At 34.9% G+C, this 24524-nt stretch overlaps 1 protein-coding gene across 1 annotated transcript; it reads left to right on the top strand.

Moving 5' to 3' along the window:
* Nucleotides 1–7863: 7863 nt before the first annotated feature.
* LOC132560648 (uncharacterized) lies at nt 7864–23092 on the top strand. Its single transcript, XM_060225312.1, has 9 exons — nt 7864–7917; nt 10160–10291; nt 10548–10768; nt 11263–11308; nt 16010–16093; nt 16360–16427; nt 19454–19562; nt 22078–22266; nt 22926–23092. The coding sequence occupies exons 1-9, from the start codon at nt 7864–7866 to the stop codon at nt 22986–22988; spliced, it is 966 nt and encodes a 321-aa protein (XP_060081295.1). The 3' UTR covers nt 22989–23092.
* The last annotated feature ends 1432 nt before the right edge of the window (nt 23093–24524 follow it).

Here is a 24524-nt window from a genome sequence, read left to right as displayed (position 1 = left end):
CATTTTAATTTTGACACAGTTTTTTATTACTTAAACTGCCAGCAGCTATAAAACTCTCATGGTTGTTACACATCCATCATCAAAAACAAACTGAGTCACTAACATACTTATGACATTTATTTGTCTCACATCTTCCCTTTTTTATAGAATCCATCTCAGTGTGATTATATACATTGGGGGACACTCCATCAATAAACAATATTGTCAGATAGGGGATTTGTGATATAATGAAATAGATCAACAAATCAATATCATAAATGTCACTGATCAAGTGTCTCACGATTGTGTCTGTTTATTATAAGTCATCACTGTCTGTCACGACTGTATCTTTAATTTATCATTATATACTCAAGGGGTAAAGAAATGCAGGGTAAATGGCCTGAGCGTTCTGAACTTCCGTCAGCCGTGCCATTGTTTAATGCTATCAGGAATTAAATAAAAATATTGGAAAATGAAATGTCTTGATGAAGACTATCTAATGGTATGAAAAGCAGTGTAACACAATGTCACAACATGTACACTGCTGTGCATGAGATTTTCCTGTTTCGTGCTTTCCCTGGAAGACATCGTCACGCAATACAATAATGCAACTTTCGATACAGGACCATGTGCACTGTAACCTAGAGAGTTTTTCATTGTTTTTGAAGAATTCATTCACAAGATATTGCAAATAATGTCATCCTGTGTTTCTTTAACCTTTGAGAATACATAAAAATGTATCATTAAGGTTATACAATACAGAATTATTACCCCTGTGTCTGTTTACTATCATTACTGTAAATTAATTGTGTTGTTCTGAAATTGAATTTTTTTTTACTTTTATTTTGGATGTTTTCATCATTTGAGCATGTCTATCTATCACATTTATAGAAAATGGCATTTCAAAATGTTAATGCTGATAGCTAAGGAAATTAAATATATTTTTCATCTTTTCACGTAATTCACCAATCACTTTTTTCAGTTATTGACTGATAAAACCTAGATCTTCTTATCTCAACATACATGTACATGCCAGTTTATATATTAAACCAACAATGATTTCTGAACATGCTCATACCAATAACAGATAATTTGATTATGAATCAGTATAGAACATGTAAAGGTATTTGTTGAGTAAATGGTTCAGTGGACATGATAGCTTTCACCTCCACCAGGTGTTTGTGATATGCTCCATTGATATACCTGCTGTCTTTATTGCTCGTTTGTTTGATGTTTGCTTTCTTCAGGTGAGAAAATCAATATTTCTTTCTGCAATGATTTCTCTATATATACATTATCAAACCCTGAAAATGTTTCATTCATGAAAAACTACAAACTATTCTGTTGTGAATCGGCCCCTTTTATTGACCAAGTTTTGCCTGTAGGGTCACATGAGAACCTGGACTTTGTAAATATATATATAATGATTCTGATAGTACTGGCTTTGATCTTTGTAAATATTGTCCAATTGAAAGGCATCCTCAACCAATCAGAACTTCATATTTCATTTGTGTGTTAAAGATAAATTTGATAAACTTTTATCAGTTAGGAATACTAAACTTGTAAAGATGAGAATTTTCCTGAGATTTTCAGCTAATTTTGCAGTTAATTTACTTGTCCCCTTCTGTAGAATACTAGAACTCTAGCTGTAATATGTATAGATCATATGAAATGAGTTATGGATTCCACAGTGTAAAAAATTTTTAGGGTGTGAGTTACACACTTGTATGTCAGGATAAGGATTCCTTATAGTGATCCATTGTTAATTTAAAATACAAGATTTGAAGTCTATACCTATATAAATGGTACATGATATAGCTACTAATGAGGTTTCATGCTTTCAATACTTAATCCATCAATGTCAAACTCACAGTGATCTATAACCAAGTCAGGTACAGAAAATAGGATAGAAAAGGACAGAAGTTTAAGAAATGCTAAGTGCTTTCTTGATTATAAACTTTTATATTTAAAAAAAAATAAATAGATAAAAAAAGATTTGTTCCTAATTGAAAATGGCATAGAATGTAGATTGGTTTTATTTCTAATTCATTAGATTTGAATGAAAAGTAAATTTCAAAAATCAGGTTTTGCAAAAATAGAAATTAAATATTTCATTATTAAAGTATACTGACTACTTAATATTGAGGCACACAAAGTATATTATGAAAGTTTACAGAAAAGTTTCATCAATATTTTTTTATTCACTTATCTACTTTTGTCAATATGCCGTTCTGAAATTGAACTTGATAATAATATTAATACACAGAAGTCATCCAAGTTGAATAATCACACATTTATTGCCAAATTGACATATAGAGGAGATTTGTAGATTTGGTCAAATCCCTGACACCTTCAGAATAATCAGCCTTGAAGCATTTTTACACAAAGCTCCAGAGAGTCATTACCATGCTGTTTAATATTTTATAATCTTTGTATATATTCAGGCAGGCCTAATCAAGGTGTATACAATACATTATCTCTGGTACTACTATATGGGCCATGTGTATTTGTAAATGTTGAAGTTTCCCTTTCTATAAGTGTTTACCAATATAATATAAGCAGTAGATCTACCCAAGCTTACCTCTAATACACCTGAGCCAGACTGACAGGTAGCCCTTCTATGCAACACCTGGAATTTTTACCTGTATGTATTGATTAAAATTCCGCGTACAGGCTAGCTTATAGGCACAGTATTACATGCTGTAGAAAGCAATCGTGAGTTAGTGGTGGACAAATTTGCTGCTTATCGAGTAGAATTACATGGACATGTTATATAGTCGTCATCATGGTTTTGATGCTAATGAGCTTCACCTCACTGTAAACTGTGGATGTTAAGGAGATTTGTCTCATCAAGTGTTGCTGTGAGGTTGAGGTGACCAGCACTTAGTGCACACCTGTAGAGAGAGTCTGTGTGGAAAGTGTCCTGATACTGAGTCAGATCGTCTGTAAGTTGGTGGACACAGGACACCATGGATTTGGATTATGACCAACTGCGGGATATTCGTCAACGATTTTTCTCCTGTTACCAGGTGTGTAATGGTAGATAATGAGGAGGGTTTGGAATGTTAATCATCAGGATCATGATGTATTACAAAGTTTATTTACCAGACTGATGCATGTTACCACCTGTTTGATACTTAAAATGTAGAATTCTCTATATAGGGGTAATCGCATGTGTACAGGGATGTTGGTAGTCAAGGTGGGATTTTGCAGCATATATAAATCGTATGAATACATTGCAAAGTAACCTGTATAAACTTAAACCTGAATAACCAAAATCTGTATAAAACAGAGCATTACCTAAGTATGCTATTTCTAGACAACCATGAAATTTGGTCTTCAGAAGATTTGAACCTAGGTCTTTTGTTGTAACAGTGTTTATTTAGAGTTGAACTGCTATTGAAAATAAGCAGTTCCTCCATTCTGTGGAATACATACATGCTGCGAAATTTGTAAACAAAATTTCGTCTGTGTTGGACTCGGGTGACAAGGGATTTGAGTGTAGAACTTAATGACATGGTATTCTATGTCCTGTTAATATCATAATTACAGGTTATATGGTGTTACCTACATCCTGTTAATATCACGATTGTAGGTTTATATGGTGTTACAGGACTGCCTTCATACAAACTGATGTCCTGTAGATGTTCTAAAATATGTCATTTGATTTTAGTTTAGTTACCTATAGTCTTGTCTTACATCACACTCATTTTTATTTATAAAGAATGTTCTATATAGTTTTGATAGACATAAGTATTGCCTTATCCCCACAGTATTGCCATGAATTGATGTGTACGTGTTGTGGTGGTCCTGTCACTATTATACCAGGTATTTAAAACAATTCAGTACAGGGGAAGCTGATATTACTAATTCATCATCCCAGGGAGAGCCTAATTGATATAATTCATCAGTAAATTGGGGAGAAATCAATAATCTTTAAATAGTTTAACAGACCATTGGTTTAAATTGTACAATATTACTTAATTTATGGTTGATATGGAAACTCACGCTGACATTATCTTTTGAACTTTTCTTCATCAATGCATGGTAGCTGGATAACCTGATTGATGGAAATCAAAATAAAAAATGATCATTGTAGCGAGACTATAGGTTTAACCACTCAATGGTCAGGTAGCTTAATTTATTAAAACATTTGTAAAGGTAAACAATTATTGCAATTTCCTCTTCTGTTTCATTTGACACCTTCCTTTCTGTACAGATGTAAGAGCTGGGTCTCATGTTTTTATGGTGTTGAAGTCCTAGAATAAGTCAATTCCTGGTTATCAGCTAACTTTGTTTCTGTTTCTGCCTTATATGTGAAACCCTGAAGTTGTACACCAACAAAAGGTTCTATAAGGTTTAATGTGAATAATTCATACTACCATACCCACAAAAGGTTCTAAAATATTGAATATGAATAATGGAATAATGCATGGTTGGAAGTCTTCACTGATGGAACAACAAATGCATGAATTTTTAAAAACTATCAACTATTCCATATAGCTCTGCTGGTTAGATGTTTGTCTAGTCATCCCTAACCAGTACCTCAGCTGGTCAGAGCTTTTGTCTGGTTGTCTGTTACCTGTAGCTCAGCTGGTCAGAGCTTTTGTCTGGTTGTCTGTTACCTTTAGCTCAGCTGATCACAGCTTTTGTCTGGTCATCTGTTACTGTAGCTCAGCTGGTCAGAGCTTTGTCTGGTCATCTGTTACCTGTAGCTCAGCTGGTCAGAGCTTTTGTCTGGTCATCTGTTACCTGCAGCTCAGCTGGTCAGAGCTTTGTCTGGTCATCTGTTACCTGTAGCTCAGCTGGTCAGAGCTTTTGTCTGGTCATCTGTTACCTGTAGCTCAGCTGGTCAGAGCTTTGTCTGGTCATCTGTTACCTATAGCTCAGCTGGTTTGAGCATAGTCTGGTCATCTGTTACCTGTACCTCAGCTGGTTTGAGCATTGTCTGGTCATCTGTTACCTGTACCTCAGCTGGTTTGAGCATTGTCTGGTCATCTGTTACCTGTACCTCAGCTAGTTTGAGCATTGATTTGTCGTCCCTAACCTGTTCCTCAGCTGGTTTGAGCTTTGTCTGGTTGTCCCTAACCTGTACCTCAGCTGGTTTGAGCATTGTCTGGTTGTCTGTTACCTGTAGTTCAGCTGGTCAGAGCTTTTGTCTGGTTGTCTGTTACCTGTACCTCAGCTGGTCAGAGCTTTTGTCTGGTCATCTGTTACCTGTAGCTCAGCTGGTCAGAGCTTTGTCTGGTCATCTGTTACCTATAGCTCAGCTGGTTTGAGCATAGTCTGGTCATCTGTTACCTGTACCTCAGCTGGTTTGAGCATTGTCTGGTCATCTGTTACCTGTACCTCAGCTGGTTTGAGCATTGTCTGGTCATCTGTTACCTGTACCTCAGCTAGTTTGAGCATTGTCTTGTCGTCCCTAACCTGTTCCTCAGCTGGTTTGAGCTTTGTCTGGTTGTCCCTAACCTGTACCTCAGCTGGTTTGAGCATTGTCTGGTTGTCTGTTACCTGTAGCTCAGCTGGTCAGAGCTTTTGTCTGGTTGTCTGTTACCTGTACCTCAGCTGGTCAGAGCTTTTGTCTGGTCATCTGTTACTGTGCCTCAGCTTGTCAGAGCTTTTGTCTGGTTATCTGTTACTGTACCTCAGCTTGTCAGAGCTTTTGTCTGGTTGTCTGTTACCTGTAGCTTAGCTCGTTAGAGCTTTTGTCCGGTCATCTGTTACCTGTAGCTCAGCTGGTCAGAGCTTTGTCTGGTTGTCACTAACCTGTAGCTCAGCTGGTTTGAGCATGGTTGTCCCTAATCTGTGGATACTTGTAATACATGTATCTAGATTTACAGGTGGTCCGAAATTTAAAATCCAATAAAGTCTCCTCCTTTTTCATATCTTGTTGTATAATGGTTTCACAATTGATATAAAAATTCCTACTGAAAGCATTATTAGTTATTTGATACCTTAAACAAATCGTCCCCTTTAATTTCACCATTTGTGAGCTCAGAGATTTATTGATAAATTATGTAAAGACTGTGTAGCCAAGTCTTGTCAGTGTGAAAACATAACACTTTTAAGATCAAATTAAAATTTTTGATATTGTTCCTGTTAAGTCTGGCCAGATAAAAGTAAGAAGATTGATGAGAAATAAACATACAAAAAATATCCAATTAATTCAGAGAGATGGTTTAAGTGACACAAGAAGAGGCTATGCAGCAGTGTCCAGATTTAGTATTCCATGGCTATCAGTCTTCTGTCATTTTCTGTCATTTTCGATGTCAATTTTCTCTGATGTTTCTTGATGTCCGTATTCTCTGATGTCATCCCTATTTTTATCACCTTGTAGTAAGGTGTAATATTTTGTCATTCACTGTTGATTCACAATCAGAAGAACTTAAGCCCTTACTTATATAATGTATAGATAGAAAGTCTTTTAACTGCATGTTGTTGACAATGGATGTTTTATGAGAAACTCTTGAAACTGAATTACAAAGACAAGAACCAATGTTTTATAATTTACTAGTCATATATCTAGGTACTCCAAATCTCAGTTCTGTTGTTATAAAGTCTTAGATCCAATCCTACAGCATCAGCACTTTCAATGCCTTGTTAACTTGAAGACTTTGTAAAATTTATTTCTGTGATTTATTACATAATATTTTTCAAATTAAAAAACTGAAGAAGCAGGTAGTGGAATATATTGTCCTCACACAAAGATGGAAATTGAAACGATATTTCATCTTGATAAAATTTTATTATTCCTTGGTACATGGTGTTTTATTTAATGTTAAGCTGTGAGTACTGTGATATAATGTTGAGTGTTTGTGGAGAGAGATAAGGTTGCCAGGGAATCATGGTCAGATATCATTAGTCTGTTCTTCCCACCTTGTATTCATATAAATTTTATTGTTTTACAATATTTATTGTTTATTTATTTGAAATATTTCACAGGGTTGGGTAAGGAATGGGAAATAAGATCAACACATAGGCAGCCATGTTAAAATGATAGCCAAAATATACCCTAATTATTTCACACTGTTGTCACTATCACTTGAATGTGTGCCATAGTGTTTGACATTACACTTGATATATGAAAACCTGTACATACAGCACATTATTTTTCTTGTTAGAGTCTATAGTCTCTGACTTGGATGATCTGTGTAACAGGTATTACCTTGGTAAATTAATTGATAATCCTTATCAAGTGGGGTGGGGGTTGGTTGGTTGCCGACAGTGGGGGAGAGAGGAAGGGGGGGGTGGGGGGGGGGAGCAGGCAATGTTTATTGGTGAACAGTATTCATTTATAATTCAAAATATAGTTCAATTTTGAGGATGTTTCATGTTATGTGAGTATTTCATGGTCAGAAATCAATGTGCCTGTGTTTGTGTTTCACTTAGGACTTGTCATGTTTATGACCCATAGGTAATTTAATACTGAAAGCCATCTTATATCAATCCAGCTGTATTGATAACAGACCAGTTTAGGTGTTTTGTGATGGAGATGAAAAGAAACAGGGATGTTTTTGTATTAATTTTTATCAGAGAAAAGGATATCAGTCACCCTTTTAATTTATGGGTTTAAAGGTCCTGAGTAAGTTAGGTTCGATGATTATTACAGTAGAAATAGTCCTATTGTTGTGTGACGTTTACTTGTCCTAGCCTGTCTGACATGTCAGAGGCACAGTGTATGGAAACTGGTGCAAGATTGAGAGGGTTGGGGTTAGGGTTAGGTGGATAAGGAAAATGTAAGGGTAAGTTTTGAAATAAGAAATGAGATTCAGAGGGCAGGGGTTAGGGATGGAGTAAGGTGGGGGGGAGGTAAGGGTTGATATTGAAATAAGAAATACGATTGAGAGGGCAGGGGTTATTGGTGGAGTAAGCTAGGGGGAGGTAATGGTTGATTTTGAAATAAGAAATGAGATTGAGAGGGCAGGGGTTAGCAGTAGAGTAAGATGGGGGGGAGGTAATGGTTGATATTGAAATAAGAAATGAGATTCAGAGGTTTAGGGTTTGGCTGGGGTGGGATGGGGAGAGGTAAGGGATAGTTTCAAAATTAGAAATGAAATTGAACATATAGGGGTTATGGTGAGGTGGTGTAGGGAAATCACTCTTATTATGGAATAAAAGAAAAAATACATAAATATATCAAGAAAGATGGCATTATTTTTGTGCTTAATTGTCCTTTTGAACATACCCATGTTAAAAAGATGTATTTTAATCCATTAAAAACAATAGAGGGTTGATATCTAAATTGCTTTACATTCCTGATAGGTAATTATATACATTTTAATTACTTTCTTATCTTTATACAAGCCTGTACATGACTGTGATCAGGCAAAGCTTTTTAGAGATACAGATTATAGTGAAGCCTCTAATCAGTGTTTGTATGGATTTTATCAATACTTAGAGTACTTCTTTTATTGAACACAACACAACACAATTTAACTGTTTAAAACAAAATGATAATAATTTGTATGACTCAATGTCTTTAAATCTCCAATCTTTCTCACTGTATTGGATTATCAGCATTGTTCTCACCACACATACAATATCTGTTTACTTTCATTAGTTCTTTGTTTACCCAATCTAACATACACAAATTGGTCACACTGTAATTTGAATGACTTTTTGACACACAAAGACTTCAGGTGATTTAAAAGTTAAGGTCATGTTTATAACAAATATTATCCTTTCAGTGTTATAATTGGAAATATTTTGAAATTACTTGATGTTTCAAGCATTTGTTGTACTGTGATTTTGATTTTTGGTGTGATTTGTTGAAATTGACCAGATTTGTTCAGATAGTCATTCTTTAAGGATATATGTTAACCATACAAAAGATGTTTAAGTATTCTTTTAAACAAAAAAATTCTTCCTGTGATGGACCTGTCTACATAAAGGCTACAATTAGTCAGAAACTCTACCTGGTATATCCCCTAAACTCTAAACTCTACCTGGTATATCCCCTAAACTCTACCTGGTATATCCCCTAAACTCTACCTGGTATATCCCCTAAACTCTACCTGGTATATCCCCTAAACTCTACCTGGTATATCCCCTAAACTCTACCTGGTATATCCCCCAAACTCTACCTGGTATATCCCCCAAACTCTACCTGGTATATCCCCCAAACTCTACCTGGTATATCCCCTAAACTCTACCTGGTATATCCCCCAAACTCTACCTGGTATATCCCCTAAACTCTACCTGGTATATCCCCTAAACTCTACCTGGTATATCCCCTAAACTCTACCTGGTATATCCCCTAAACTCTACCTGGTATATCCCCTAAACTCTACCTGGTATATCCCCTAAACTCTACCTGGTATATCCCCTAACTCTACCTGGTATATCCCCTAAACTCTACCTGGTATATCCCCTAAACTCTACCTGGTATATCCCCTAAACTCTACCTGGTATATCCCCTAAACTCTACCTGGTATATCCCCCTAACTCTACCTGGTATATCCCCTAAACTCTACCTGGTATATCCCCTAAACTCTACCTGGTATATCCCCTAACTCTACCTGGTATATCCCCTAAACTCTACCTGGTATATCCCCTAAACTCTACCTGGTATATCCCCCAAACTCTACCTGGTATATCCCCTAAACTCTACCTGGTATATCCCCTAAACTCTACCTGGTATATCCCCTAAACTCTACCTGGTATATCCCCTAAACTCTACCTGGTATATCCCCCAAACTCTACCTGGTATATCCCCTAACTCTACCTGGTATATCCCCCAAACTCTACCTGGTATATGTATATCCCCTAAACTCTACCTGGTATATCCTCTTAACTCTACCTGGTATATCCCCCAAACGCTACCTGGTATATGTATATCCCCTAAACTCTACCTGGTATATGTATATCCCCTTAACTCTACCTGGTATATCCCCTAAACTCTAAACTCTACCTAGTATATCCCATAAACTCAACCTAGTATATCCCTAACTCTACCTGGTCATAAGGTCCATTTGTTTAACCAATTCATCACCATGGGTGCTTAATTTCAGAAAATGATAACTGAGAACCTTTCATAATTAAGAAGATTCTATTCTAAATCACTTTGTGATTTTACAGGGATCTTGAGACGTAACAAATATGTTATTCAAGCTTTATAAGCCAATTTAATCTTTAAAACTGGCATGGAAACTGAGTCTGACCATGATTGTTTTTCTTACAGGATTTAGAGGAGGGCAAACAGCAGAATAAACAAGCCATGCATGATAAAATGGTGGCTGTAGCAAAAGCAAAGGATAATGTCCGCAATGAAATGCAAGCAGAGTTTGACAAAGCCAAGGACAAAATGACGCAGGTCAGTTAATATGTAAATTATCAAGGATGAAATGACACAGGTCAGTTCATATGTAAATTAACAAGGACAAAATGACGCAGGTCAGTTAATATGTAAATTATCAAGGATGAAATGACACAGGTCAGTTTATATGTAAATTATCAAGGACAAAATGTCACAGGTCAGTTAATATGTAAATTAACATAATCACCGTAGTCATTTATTACAGTTTATTTCAAATATCATTACGACCAAATTTCTACTTTTTTATCTTAAGGATTACCAACGTGAAATTGACAAACTCACAGAGATTGTCAGACAACAGGAAGAAGAGTTACGGAAATTGAAGACAGAGCGTATCCAATGGATACACCAGGACAGACAGAACTCTACGGTGTTAGACAAGTTGGAACGCACTGTTGTTAATGAAGTCAATGAAGAATGTCGCAGAACTTCCAATGTCCTCGGTGTAGGTCCACGCAAGGTCAACATAGCAAGGTAGGTCTCTGTTATTAACAGGAGTAAGTCATCGCACGGTCGACATATCAAGGTAGGTCTCTGTTATTAACAGGAGTAAGTCATCGCACGGTCAACATATCAAGGTAGGTCTCTGTTATTAACAGGAGTAAGTCATCGCACGGTCAACATATCAAGGTAGGTCAATGTTATTAACTGGTGTAGGTCCTTGCAAGGTCAACATATTAAGGTGATCAATGTTGTCACTAGATGTAGGTCAACTTAAGGTCCCATGCATGACGAAATCAGGTCAATGTTGTCACTGAATGTTGGTTGATGTAAGGCCAACTTATTAAGGTAGGTCCAATTGGATAATAGAGAAACATTATACAGGCAGTTCACTGAAGTTTGCGCTTGTCTTATATTCAATAGAAGATAGTCAAATAATAGTTTAATTTTATTCATTTATTTATAAAGAAATTATTTCGTAACCTGATAAAAGCTAAAGTTGTAAGTAACTTTTCTGTCCTTTTCAGTTTCCAAGGTGATAGTCAAATAAGAACACCAACAACGTCAGCCTTGGTAAGTAGTCGTATATTACATGGTATCAATGTTTACTACCGTAACAATTATACACTGTTAAGTATACATCAGTCACACATTGTAAAGCTAGAATTGCTCAAGTCAGCTTTCATTGATAACAATGGTGAATTATTTGCTTTTCATTTATCATTATTTATTCCCTTCTTTGGTGCTTAATTACCTCCCCTTATCATAGAGGAATTACCTCCCTTCCCTCGCATTTTAACTGATAAATAACTCCCTGATCCCTTTCCTGATTATGAATAATTTTCCATTTCTTATTTATTCTTCAGTATAACTGATACATTTATATTGTTTCTGTAGTCAGATGATATATTATATATATCAGACATGTTCTATTCCTCACTAAGAAGTGTCACCCTTTGAGATAAAATACTACATACTTTGATTTTATACTGCAAATACAAACTATTACAAACTTGAGCAAGTCTAGATCAGTCTTTGTATACATATCACATTCATCAATTGGCACCAATATATATTTCACATACTTAATTTTTGTAGTACTTAGGCATATATGTAGTTACTTGAAATATAGACCATATTGTTGTCTTGTCAATATTGATTTCTTATTCCTAACATGGTTAAAAACAGGAGAGACAAATACTATGGCAAATATAATTCTCAATTTCGAAATAGTCGGGGTTTGATATTTTAGCTTTAGTCTCATTGCTAAGGTGACAGAGAACACAACCCTCTGTGATTTTGGTGCTTAATATCAAAGCCTTAGTGTCGATGTCTAGGGAGTGGAGGGCACCATGTTCTGTGATTCTGGTGCCATGCATTGTAGCTTTAGCCCTGTTGTCTAGGTAACGGAGGGCACGACCGTCTGTGATCCTGGTGCTCTGTATTGTGGCCTAAGCCCGGTTGTCTAGGTAACGGAGGGACCCACCCTCTGTGATCCTGGTGCTCTGTATTGTGGCCTAAGCCCAGTTGTCTAGGTAATGGAGGGCACCACCCTCTGTTATCCTGGTGCCTTGTATTGTGGCCTAAGCCCAGTTGTCTAGGTACCGGAGGGCACCACCCTCTGTTATCCTGGTGCCTTGTATTGTGGCCTAAGCCCAGTTGTCTAGGTACCGGAGGGCACCACCCTCTGTGATTCTGGTGCCTTGTATTGTGGCCTAAGCCCCCTTGTCGTAGTAATGGAGGGCACCACCCTCTGTTATCCTGGTGCCTTGTATTGTGGCCTAAGCCCAGTTGTCTAGGTACCGGAGGGCACCACCCTCTGTGATTCTGGTGCCTTGTATTGTGGCCTAAGCCCCCTTGTCGTAGTAATGGAGGGCACCACCCTCTGTGATTCTGGTGCTTTATATCAAAGCATTAGTGTCATTGTCTGGGAAACAGAGGGCACCACCCTCTGTGATCCTGGTGCCTTGTATTGTGGCCTAAGCCCGGTTGTCTAGGTAACGGAGGGTACCACCCTCTGTGATCCTGGTGCCTTGTATTGTGGCCTAAGCCCGGTTGTCTAGGTAACGGAAGGAACCACCCTCTGTAATCCTGGTGCTTTATATCAAAGCATTAGTATCGTTGTCTAGGTAATGGAGGGACCCACCCTCTGTGATCCTGGTGCTTTATATCAAAGCATTAGTGTCATTGTCTGGGAAGCAGAGGGCACCACCTCTGTTATCCTGGTGCCTTGTATTGTGGCCTAAGCCCAGTTGTCTAGGTAACGGAGGGTACCACCCTCTGTGATTCTGGTGCTTTATATCAAAGCATTAGTGTCATTGTCTGGGAAACAGAGGGCACCACCCTCTGTTATCCTGGTGCCTTGTATTGTGGCCTAAGCCCAGTTGTCTAGGTACCGGAGGGCACCACCCTCTGTGATTCTGGTGCCTTGTATTGTGGCCTAAGCCCAGTTGTCTAGGTAACGGAGGGTACCACCCTCTGTGATTCTGGTGCTTTATATCAAAGCATTAGTGTCATTGTCTGGGAAACAGAGGGCACCACCCTCTGTTATCCTGGTGCCTTGTATTGTGGCCTAAGTCCCGTTGTCTAGGTAATGGAGGGCACCACCCTCTGTGATCCTGGTGCCTTGTATTGTGGCCTAAGTCCCGTTGTCTAGGTAACGGAGGGCACCACCCTCTGTGATCCTGGTGCCTTATGATACATTTTCTATACCAGGTCCAACAGGAAGGATGGTATAACAATGGATATACTGAGGTTTGTTTAATACTCACAGGGCCTTAAAACCACCACACAAAAAAACTTCATGTTTAAAGTTCAGTCTTCATAAACACTTACAGCAAGTATGTTTTCTTGTTCTTGATTAAATGGTTAAACTTACCTGGTACTGATTCTACCTTGAGTCAAAGCATCAAATTGATGTCGTCAAGGTTTAAGGTCCCTTTGAAATTCCAAGATAAAAGTTGTACCCAAAATAGAGGAAATAATTCAGATTATCAGAAAATACACATTTGCAAATAAATTTGTTCTTGTTAGATGATCAATGAAAATTGACATATCTAGGTTGATAATCAATAATTTTCTAGTGAGTTACTAATTCTGACTAGATACAGGATGAATTGACAAGTCCTGCTGGGCTGTATAATATAGTGTGGTGGTTTTATTGGTCCTGGTACCTGTCGCTGTATGTGTCGCTTCATCTGTAGTCTGAACCGCTGTATGTTAATAGTGCTCGGTACATCATCTATATTAATGTACTGTGTTCAGAATTTAATTTTTCTTTCATTTTATAGACAAAATTGAAGGAGCATGCTGAACATTCATGCCAAAACTGTATTGGAATGTTTTGTAGCAAAGCTGGAATTGATTTCAAAATGCATGACATTACACTAGAAAACATCCTTTTTCTTTTTATCATACAGATTTGATGTAATTTTCATTTATTGCTAAATTGCATGATTAATAGATGTGAATATTAAATAAATCAGAACAAAACTGTTTACTACAAATCAAGTTTTAAGAAGCAATGCTTTCACAGGCATTTACATCTAACAATAGTGTCTTTGAAAACAGGTAGAGGCTTAAGAACTGTCCAGGAGTTCTCAAAAAAAAAAAAAAAAAAAGAGACAAAAATTAAATTCCAATAGGTACTAGGATTTTAAGGTGTTGTTACTGTCTTCTGAAACATAAAACAGTTCAGTATTTGTATGTAGGTAAATCTTTTAAATTTTATTCTTTTTTTATAATAATTTCATGTCAGTTTGTGCTTTTATTCAATCTAGTTTATTAACATGACTAATATTAAAACAAGTACCTGTTATAATTTACAAACCATGGCAAATATTTTTTGAGAAATTAGGACCTAATATAGAACTGTAGTCTAATCCTTTTATTGTAGATAATGAGTAGTTATTCAATTACATTACTTTTTAAACTTCTGTTTCCTTATCTAACCATTCCAGTGATGATGTAGAAGCTTATCACTTTCAGATAAGGAATGAGTCTGGTTGCTAGAAGTATTTTTAATCAAATTTGATACTTGATATATTTTTAAGTGTGGAGGATAACATCTACATTCAAACATACAAAGACTCCCTGAATCATGTTAACGAATGTTTTACAAAAAAATTCAAAGCAAAAGTTTTACAAAACATTGACTTTAGTTGTAACAGACTTCATGTCTCTGTTTTGTTCCTGGAATAAGTTCATATTTGGTGAAAACACTCTTACCAATCCAAAGTCCTACCATAAATTTCTGTTCAAAGAAAAAATTTAATCTTAAATTTGTGAAGCAGAACGGTACTGAAAATTCTCTCCAAATGTCACATTTTACAGTGAGATATTTTAAAATTTTTAATTTAATTGCCTGATGTTGAAGATTTTATTAATAAAATCTTTCAGCATGAGAATAACAACTAATATTCTGATATTATAGCAATGTGCTTTGATATCTAGATGTCAGTCTTTCTGTTTGGTGATCTCATAACTTTGTATAATGATCTCGTTCATTTTTGTACTGATTTCAACAATTTTGTGTGAGTTATGTCATAATTTTGTGTGAATGATGTCATAATTTTGTGCGATTTGATGTCATGGCTTTGCGTGTTGTGTAACAGGCTAACTTGCGGGCATGTAATGAGGAACTGCGTAACCTTGTGCAAGAACTCAAACAAGAACTAAAACGTCAAAAGTCCTCCATTATGAGGACAGAGCGTGACAAGGTAGGACTGATCTGAGAAAAATAGTCTGTTGGGTTGGATAATTGATTAATTTCCAATTAATTGATTTTGATTTGATATACATTAGTACTGCTGTTTCTGCAAATTTAATTTCTCAGGAATCAATTATGTATTCATATGCTGAAATTTCCATTGGTTCATGTCAGTTTAGTTCTGTGTCAATTAAAGGAGAAACCTAAGATAAACTACAGCATGTAAAACATTAACTTTCTCTGCATGGATTGATACATATGGTTTGATAGCAATTTTATTGCATGATGATAATTGGTAGCATACTTATGTTATTTTTGGATAACATTATACTTTAATCTGCATGAAATAATATATTTTTCAACAATAATTTATTTTACCGAGTGCTTTGAATTACAGATTGTTTCAATAAATATGAATTTAACTTTCAGAGTTTTTAAACTTGACTTGTTGAATAATTTTCTGTGATACGACAATGACTGTAGGCCTGTACATTCAGGCAGGACCCATGGAAAAGCGAACAGGTTTAATTCCAATATATAACACTGATTATCTGGATGTATTACAGGAGGAAATGGTGCAGAAGATTAAAGAACAACTGGAAAAGGAGAAAAATATGGAACTGGAAAGACTGAAGGCAAAATTAGCAAAGGTATGTACTAGGATTTTGTCCTTGATCATCACTACAATATTTACATATATGATACAGGAAAGTGTAAAACAATGTAACAATCCTACAAGGCATTCAAATCTCATGATTGCAGTTGTTACCCAGCCAACAATATTTTTATATCTTGATGAACCTTGAAATGAAATGTTTACAGACATGAATAGAAAATAATTGTTGTTTTATGTGTAAATGAAATTTTATTTGTATTTTGTCTTTGAATTTGACTTCATTATCTACCATTCCTACAGGGATCTCAGAATGAACTTCGTGAAACGTTCATTCAGAACATGCCCAACAACGATTTGGCAGCAAGCATGTAAGAACTCTGACCAACAGGAACATTTGATGCTGTTCTGTGACTAATTATCTCCCCTGTTTCTGCTACAGCATGCTTTATTTAACCATTATTGACAAAATGTTATGGTAGAACTTGTCTTATCTGACACCTGATGCAGTTTTTAACACAGTTTGATCTGATTCATGTGAATTCATCAGTTATTTATTGTAAAAAAGTTGACAACAATTAAAAACACAACACCATTTTTAAAAGGATCATGACTTTCAGAACATTTTTCTACATACTTTCTTATTTATCACAGAAAAAAATACTGTCACGAGTTTGTGAATTAATTCATAATACAAAAATTGATAAAGATAAATACATAATCATAATATTTCTGAAGTTAAACAATTTAACCAGCTCTCAAAAACGTTTTTTCACCTGTAATGTTGAAGGTGTATCTACCGTAGACAGGTTCTACTTATAATGTACCTAGACACTGCAGGTCTTGTTAGAATGTTTCATAACCTGAATACATGGAAAGTTAGGACTTTATTCAGTAGATCTAGACTGACAGATGCTTGCTGCTAATTTTACTTATTTTTTTTACCTTTTTTACCAGACATAAACATATACTTTATACTTGTAAAAACATGTTATATTGGAATGGGTTTGGAGTGGGTTGTAAAGTTATGTATGTATTATACAAAACTGCATTATTCAAATTGGGGAACCTTGCTTGTTGCCTACATATAGAACCAACAAAATTTTAGTTGAGAAATTTGGAAGCTTCAATTTCAAATCAGGATATTTTGATGATTAGGTCTTTAAGTGTGAAGCTTGAAAAAATCCCTCGTAAAATGATATGATTTTGGGTCATACAGCAAAGCCCATAGGGGCATCTGATTAGAGGTAGAAAATGGCACACCTGGATACGATGATCATTGGGTTAGGGAAATGGACCCTCAGTCCATCGTACAGGTGTAAAGGCTGTTGTTTATGTCTGCTATAGTAAGACTAACACCTTGCTGATTGATATTAACCAGAGAAATTTGTTATGATTGTACAAAATCATCAATAAATCAACCTGTAAGTTTAGCCAATTAACAATGAATTAGATATCAATTATAGATCATGTACATTCAGTAAATTAAGTTAAAACATTCATCTACATAGTTGTAAAGAAGTTAGCTAAAGCTTGATGGTTTTTGAGAAAAGGAGCCCACTTTGTTAACTCGTAAAATGTATCTTATCTGAAATTTTACAATCATATGACTGTGAAAGCAATTTGTAGTTTACATATTCAACTTTTCTTATTGTGGTGGTATGCAAGATGATTAATTTACACAAATTTTACTATTTCTTGCATTAAAAGAAAGTAAATTTTGGAATAGGGAATAACAGTTGTCAAATAGATTTAATTGGTTTATTGGTATTAGAACATTCAGTTAAGGGTTTTGATATTTAAATAATTAAAGAAGTATTACAAAATAAGGTTGATTCATTGGTGATATTCTTGTTTTTTTTTAATGCCACTATTTTGCATCAGAGTGTTTGCTAATTACTAATTAATTAGGAGCATGCTTTGGAGAAGAACAGACTGAACAGGACTTACATGGAGAGAGACAGAAACCACCTCCATTCTCTACGTAAAAAGGATGAAGAACTAAGTTGTCTGAAGAAAAACTTTGATACATGGAAATCACAAACAGATGCCCTGTTTAACATACGGGAAGAAAATGAAAAGTTGGAAAATGAAATGTAAACACTAAGTGTTAAGTGTTTGGCACTGTGTGTGGTGTGTCATTTAATTTGGCACTGTTTGTGGTGTGTCATTCTGCACGTCCATTTTTCTCACCCAATACTAAAAACTAGTGTGATTTAAAATTATAAATTCATTTGAATTTTATTCATCTTATCACACTTCATCACATGATTCAAACCAAACATTTTGAAATTATGATATTGTTAATGTATTCTATAAGAGTAAGATGCTAGTTTGGCTACCACAGGTGTGGTTTTAGAAGTAAAAGTAGGGAGGAGGCTGGGGGCACAGTTATTGACACTATACAACTATATTAACTTAACAAAATGTTTAGTTCAGATAGATAAAAAGTGAGATGTTTTTGTCACAGTAGGTATTTTCTTATTCTTTGGTAATTTTGTTTATCTTGTCCCAACAGGCTACAAAGAGGTTTCAATCATTACTGATAAATATTTTAAAAACCTATAAAATCTTTAAAAGATGACATGGAATCATAAATGTGGTAGTTATGTTGTATTTCTGGTCCCTTGTTTCAATCCAAAGTCCTGATTTCCTGTTCTGTCTAGTTCTCTTTTCCTAAGTTTGTCTTCTCACACATTTAAATCTGTGTTTTTGTTGACAACTCTTGATATAATATTTTGTTTATAATTTGTATATAATTTGATGTTTTCGTGGTTATCTATTAGCATTAATAGGACCAATTTAAATGATAATTGTTTTGATTTGATAAAAAGATTTGTAAGTTTGATTTAAAAACCAATCACCAATCACAAACAAAATTACAGGTTTGAACGTGTGAACGCCTGCTGGTGATTAGACCTGTTAATGATCTTTGCTTCTCTATAAATCTGGTGGCTAGTGTGTGAGATAACTAAATGTTGAACTGTACAACATGGCTATCATTTCATTGTTGCTGTCGTACATAACCATACTTGTAAACAATATTCTTAAAACTGGTAAGATGTTCCACATTCTTTAAACATCGGCGTTTTTATTTCAGGTCATGTTTATAACTATTTATTTATTATAAAACTTGTCAATATCATTTCCTACCTATTGGAGATTTGTAGATAATCATATTGTTAAAAATCAATCTTAGAAAAAACCTGTCATGATGAAACAATGTTTTTTCCCCTCCTTTTGTTTTTTATATTCTGATAATTTCTTTTGTTAGAAACTTTTAGCCTAATGTAAATCTGAGCTGATAATTAAGTTATCAAGTTAAACTTCAGTTTATAATTGGTGGAGTTTCACAAGCTTCCAGATTTCTCTAAACTTTTGTTGGTTCTATTTGTAGGCAATACAGCAAGCCCCCAAAGGTTCCTCAATATGAGTTTAAACCCAGGAGTGATCTCCAACAGCAAGAAGTGGATCGACTGGAGCGGGAAATTAAACGATTAGCAATGGTATGTCAGAGTTACCTCCCTTCATCTAATTGGATGTTTAGATGTTGTGTTTTCATTGTTCTTCGTTCGTGTGGCATCATTTATTAGGCACAATATTATTGGTGTGAGCTTATTGTATGTATAGATTTTTTTTCCTTCGGGTGAAATCCTTTGATTTTTAGACAGGACATTAATAATGACAGTTTTAGTAACTCAATCACTGGGTTAGGCATGTCAGTAGCTGGTGCATGATTTCTTAGTCATAACATTTTCTTCATTATATACATATAAATATGCATGACGAGTTATCCAAATAATGACCTCTTTTGTGTACATCTTAATTTAAACCTTTTATTTATAAAGACTACAAATAAATAGTCACAATATACTGCCTAGCTATAGAGAACTTCCTTTTAGCTCAATTGATTTAGTCTAAGATTAGGAAACCAGAGGTCCTGGGTTCAAATCTAAGTGAAGACATGGAAATAAATAATGACCTCTGTTACGCTATCAATTATACAGTTAACGTGTTTATAGTTAACACCTATAGAATGGTGATTTAATCTTTATTGCTACCTATATAAAAAAACATATACAAATGTAAATTACTTTGGTGTGCCAATTTTGATTCTGTTAGATATCTGAATGGTAGGATAACTTATAGAAGCTTATATGTTTTTATATATATTGTATTATCTGTGTGGTATATACGACTGTATTTGTGTGGTGAATCTCTGCTTGTTGATAAAACGTTCACAAGTGTGTTAATACTGTCTACGTAATTAACAATGCTACTACGCTGTCCTATATGTCTTTAGTTAACAGTTTCTGCACTTATTCACAAAAGAGTTTAACAACTCTTATTAAAATAGTTGTATTTATTATGGAAAATATAGTGAATGATCGGCATATCCAGCAGTTCTGTGAAAGTTGTGAGCTGATGGTGAAAACTTCAAAAATGGTGATGGAATTTAAACACAAGAGAAAACCTTAAGTGGTGTTTATCAGCTTCGGTACTGATAACTCTTACATATAATTTATCATTTTTTTAGCTGGTTCCAACTTTAGCAGTTTTACCAAAAGCTTGAAGTGACTATTTTTAGGAAGCCATAAGACTATTGTTTAATTGTCTTATTATGTATCGTATTATATCTTATTTACAAGAATTTTTTTGTGGTTTTGTTCCAACCTCAAAAATAACTTTAAAAGATTAAAAAAAACCCAAAATAATGACATTTACTAAATTGTGTATCTTACCTGTGAAACACTTACAGACATTAGCACACTTATGGATTGTGTCCTTCAATCTGTCTGCATGACCTATATTAATGTGTACTTCTTTCTCTCTCTATCTCATTCTTCTGAGTGTAGCACCAAAAACGACTGTTGGGTCAGACGCCCTCTAATCGCCAGACTAATGACGATATTAACGCATCCAAAATGATACAACACCTGCAGATGCAGGTGGCACAGCTTAACGCAGAAAATAGTTCACTACGTGGAGAACGACTTGCATCCTATTCTGTACCTGATCTCAGCAACCCCTCATATTATCAGCCAGGGGTCCGAGTAAGTACTGGGTTGTGGACATTGCTCCTGATCATGACCATGTGTGATGTGCATTAATTTGTTGGTGCACTGATTTGTGTAAAGTGTGTCTGATTGATACATATGGGTGTAAGTCCAATGATATGATTTTTTCATAGATTTAGCATTCAAAATATTATTACATTAAAAGTGAGTGGAGTTTTAAGAAATTCTGAAGGCAGAGTTCAAGAAAGATTATTAAAAGATTTTTTTCTATAACTATAATCAGGAGATATATGGAGAGAGTTGAAAATATTTCTGACCTGTAGATTATTGGGAGATATAAATGGTCTGGATTACAACAGCTGGCCCTGCTTTATTTGTAATGTGTTACAATTGATAAGGTGTATAGTAACACCTTGAAAGTGATATTTTGGTGGTTGTTTTTCTGTTTGGTAATGTGGTATGTGCTATGTCCCTTCTTATCTGAGGGTATGTCAGGAGATTGTCTCCGCTTTGTTTTATCCATGTAAGTAAAATATTTCTAAATGTTTTATATACACATGATATATATATACATATACCATACTGAAGAAATAATAAACTAACTTCCAGAAGGAAACTTAAAAAAAATCATTACGACTTGTTAAAATTAACAATAAACTCACAACTATTCTAACTTTTAATGCCTATAAAGTATGTGTTTATTTACAAATATTATATCAACTATAGTAACATCTATTTGATTGTGAAATCATGTCTTCAGTGAATTTGATACAAATATCTTATGAATGATTTTGTTCCCCAACTTTAATTTCATTTCAAAAGAAGAGTACAGATGACCAGATTGTATCTTCTCTATTTAAATTTTTTTATTATTCTGTTGTTTTTGTCAAGCTCAAGTTGAGACTAGCAGCTTTAAGTATGGTGATTTCTGAAGTTATATAATGGTAGTTACTGATAGGTTTTTTCCCTAGCAAGCAATTACAGCATAACCTATATTTGACAGACAATGGGAAGGTCCCCTTCACCTACACCTCACCAAGAGCGTATGATCAACTTCCTGGCCCATCGCACTAAGGCAGCAGAGTTAGAGTCGGATATGGCTGCAGAACAGCAGGAGAGGAGTCGCAATATGATGTCGCAGAAGATGGGAGACATGACAAAACTACAGAACACACTAACAAACCAAGCAAAGGTCAGTTTATAGATTTCACTTACAAACCAAGAAAAGGTCAGCTTATAGATTTCACTTACAAACCAAGAAAAGGTCAGGTTATAGATTTCACTAACAAACCAAGCAAAGGTCAGGTTATAGATTTCACTTACAAACCAAGAAAAGGTCAGTTTATAGATTTCACTTACAAACCAAGAAAAGGTCAGGTTATAGATTTCACTTACGAACCAAGCAAAGGTCAGGTTATAGATTTCACTTACGAACCAAGAAAAGGTCAGTTTATAGATTTCACTAACAAACCAAGCAAAGGTCAGTTTATAGATTTCACTTAAAAACCAAGCAAAGGTCAGCTTATTTATTTCACTTTTAGACCAAACAAAGGTCAGTTTATAGATTTCACTTACAAACCAAGAAAAGGTCAGTAATTTATTTCACTTACAAACCAAGCAAAGGTCAGCTTATAGATTTCACTTACAAACCAAACAAAAGTAAGTTAAAATATTACAGTTAAAAACCAAGCATTGTCAGCTTATAAATTACACTTACTAAGCAGAAAATTTAACTTTCTTATGACACTAATACATGATCAGCTGATAATTTGATTGATTTAATAAGGTCATTGTTTGAATGAAGTTTTCACCAAACAAATTTTGAAATATTTCTGAATTTGTTTATTTCAGGACCTGATACAGCTCAGTAGAGCCTACTCCAACCTGAACACTAATTATCCAGTAGCAAGGTAGCAGTGGTCATTAACACTAGGACCTTTCAACTTTGTTGGATCTTCCCACTTCCATGGATCTTTTCTGTGAGAGACTTTATGTGATGTTGTGAATTGATAGATTGAATGAACTCAACTTGAAGTTTTAAAATGTTCATGCAATCTCTACAGTATGCCAGTTCTTGGCTCAGTGATATTTATGAGACACTAGGTTCAGTTTTCGTGATTCATGATTCAAATTGATTCTCTACAGTTTGAAACGCTCCAAAACTTTTCAGAATACCATTAACAAAGCATCTATATAGGATAGCTTCAGATCTACTAGCCAACTTGCATTACATACATTGCTGGTATCAACTCTGCCATTTATATCAATGACGCCTATCTATGATCAGTATTAATTATCACTGATGTCTAGACCTAAGGACAAACTGTTTTCATGTGATCGCAGCCTTTATTAATACATAACAACATAATGTCAGCTCTTAACAGAGAAGGGGTGAAAAATGGAACAGACTAGCCAAATATAGTTTCCTTGTAATGTCTTTTCAAATAACAAACTTTCAACACAGTATTTCAGTTTATGATAAAATGGCGTTACCAATATCTATATAAGGTTAATTGTTATCAGCAATTTATTACTGAACTTAAAAGCTCCATCAACCAATATCCTATAATTTCATTAATTGAAGGATTATTTCATATTGGACCAACATTTTTGAGGAAAACAATGGTTGGTACTAAAAGTTTTCATGTGTGAATGTGATTTAGGAGTTCAGGAACTGAGAGATGTGAAAGAAAAAGGGAAATTGTAAGAGCCTGCATTAATGTGAAAACCTGCAGGGGAGATAACTTTGGAAGAGCGTGCTACTGTAAATGTGATATTTCATTGTGTATTTAGTAGTATTTCCTTGTCTTATGATTCATAAATACCAGGTACATTTAATTGTTTTCAAATGTTCATATATTTCATTTTGGGAGATGATCTCCCTTTAGTAATATAGAAGCAGGTATACAACTAGTATTACTTATTTGTATCTATATATTTATAGTTGTATTGTACCATTACTCAGTATACACTATATATGTACATGCTGGAATAAGGATCTGACTAAAATTTATTATATTATCAATCTGTGTACATAGAAATTTAGTCATAAAATATATGAAGTGTGTGATAAAACCAATTTTACCAATGTGGATGCATTAAGTAATAATGAAACGGTTGTGTTTACAGGTCCTCTCTACATGTATAGGGCAGTTTCATTAAGTAATAATGAAATGGTTGTGTTTACAGGTCCTCTCTACATGTATAGGGCAGTTTCATGAAGTAATAATGAAATGGTTGTGTTTACAGGTCCTCTCTACATATATAGGACAGTTTCATGCTGTGATCTTTCTTGTCTGTGATAATTTCCTTACATAAATCTATGGAAAGGAAGCTTTGAGTAAAAGCAGATTCACTTTATTATAAAAGTAAATGAAAATAATGCCGTCCATCTCCGGTATTTCACAAGTAGTTAAGAAACTGTATATCAAAACATTTATTTGCTTATAC

The sequence above is a fragment of the Ylistrum balloti genome, unplaced genomic scaffold (genome assembly GCF_031769215.1).
Source record: "Ylistrum balloti isolate Yb309-2 unplaced genomic scaffold, AGI_CSIRO_Ybal_v1 Utg371090, whole genome shotgun sequence".
NCBI lineage: Eukaryota > Metazoa > Mollusca > Bivalvia > Pectinida > Pectinidae > Ylistrum > Ylistrum balloti.
The sequence above is the reverse complement of the archived record's forward strand: the minus strand, read 5'-3'. Positions and strand labels throughout refer to the sequence as shown.

Bases quoted from the DNA above. Each gene is read 5' to 3' on its own strand.
- LOC132560648 (XM_060225312.1), top strand. From the start codon at position 7,864: ATGGTTGATTTTGAAATAAGAAATGAGATTGAGAGGGCAGGGGTTAGC. The intron at 10,769-11,262 runs GTAGGTCTCTGT...TGTCCTTTTCAG, and splicing joins CGCAAGGTCAACATAGCAAG to TTTCCAAGGTGATAGTCAAA. The intron at 22,267-22,925 runs GTCAGTTTATAG...TGTTTATTTCAG, and splicing joins CACTAACAAACCAAGCAAAG to GACCTGATACAGCTCAGTAG.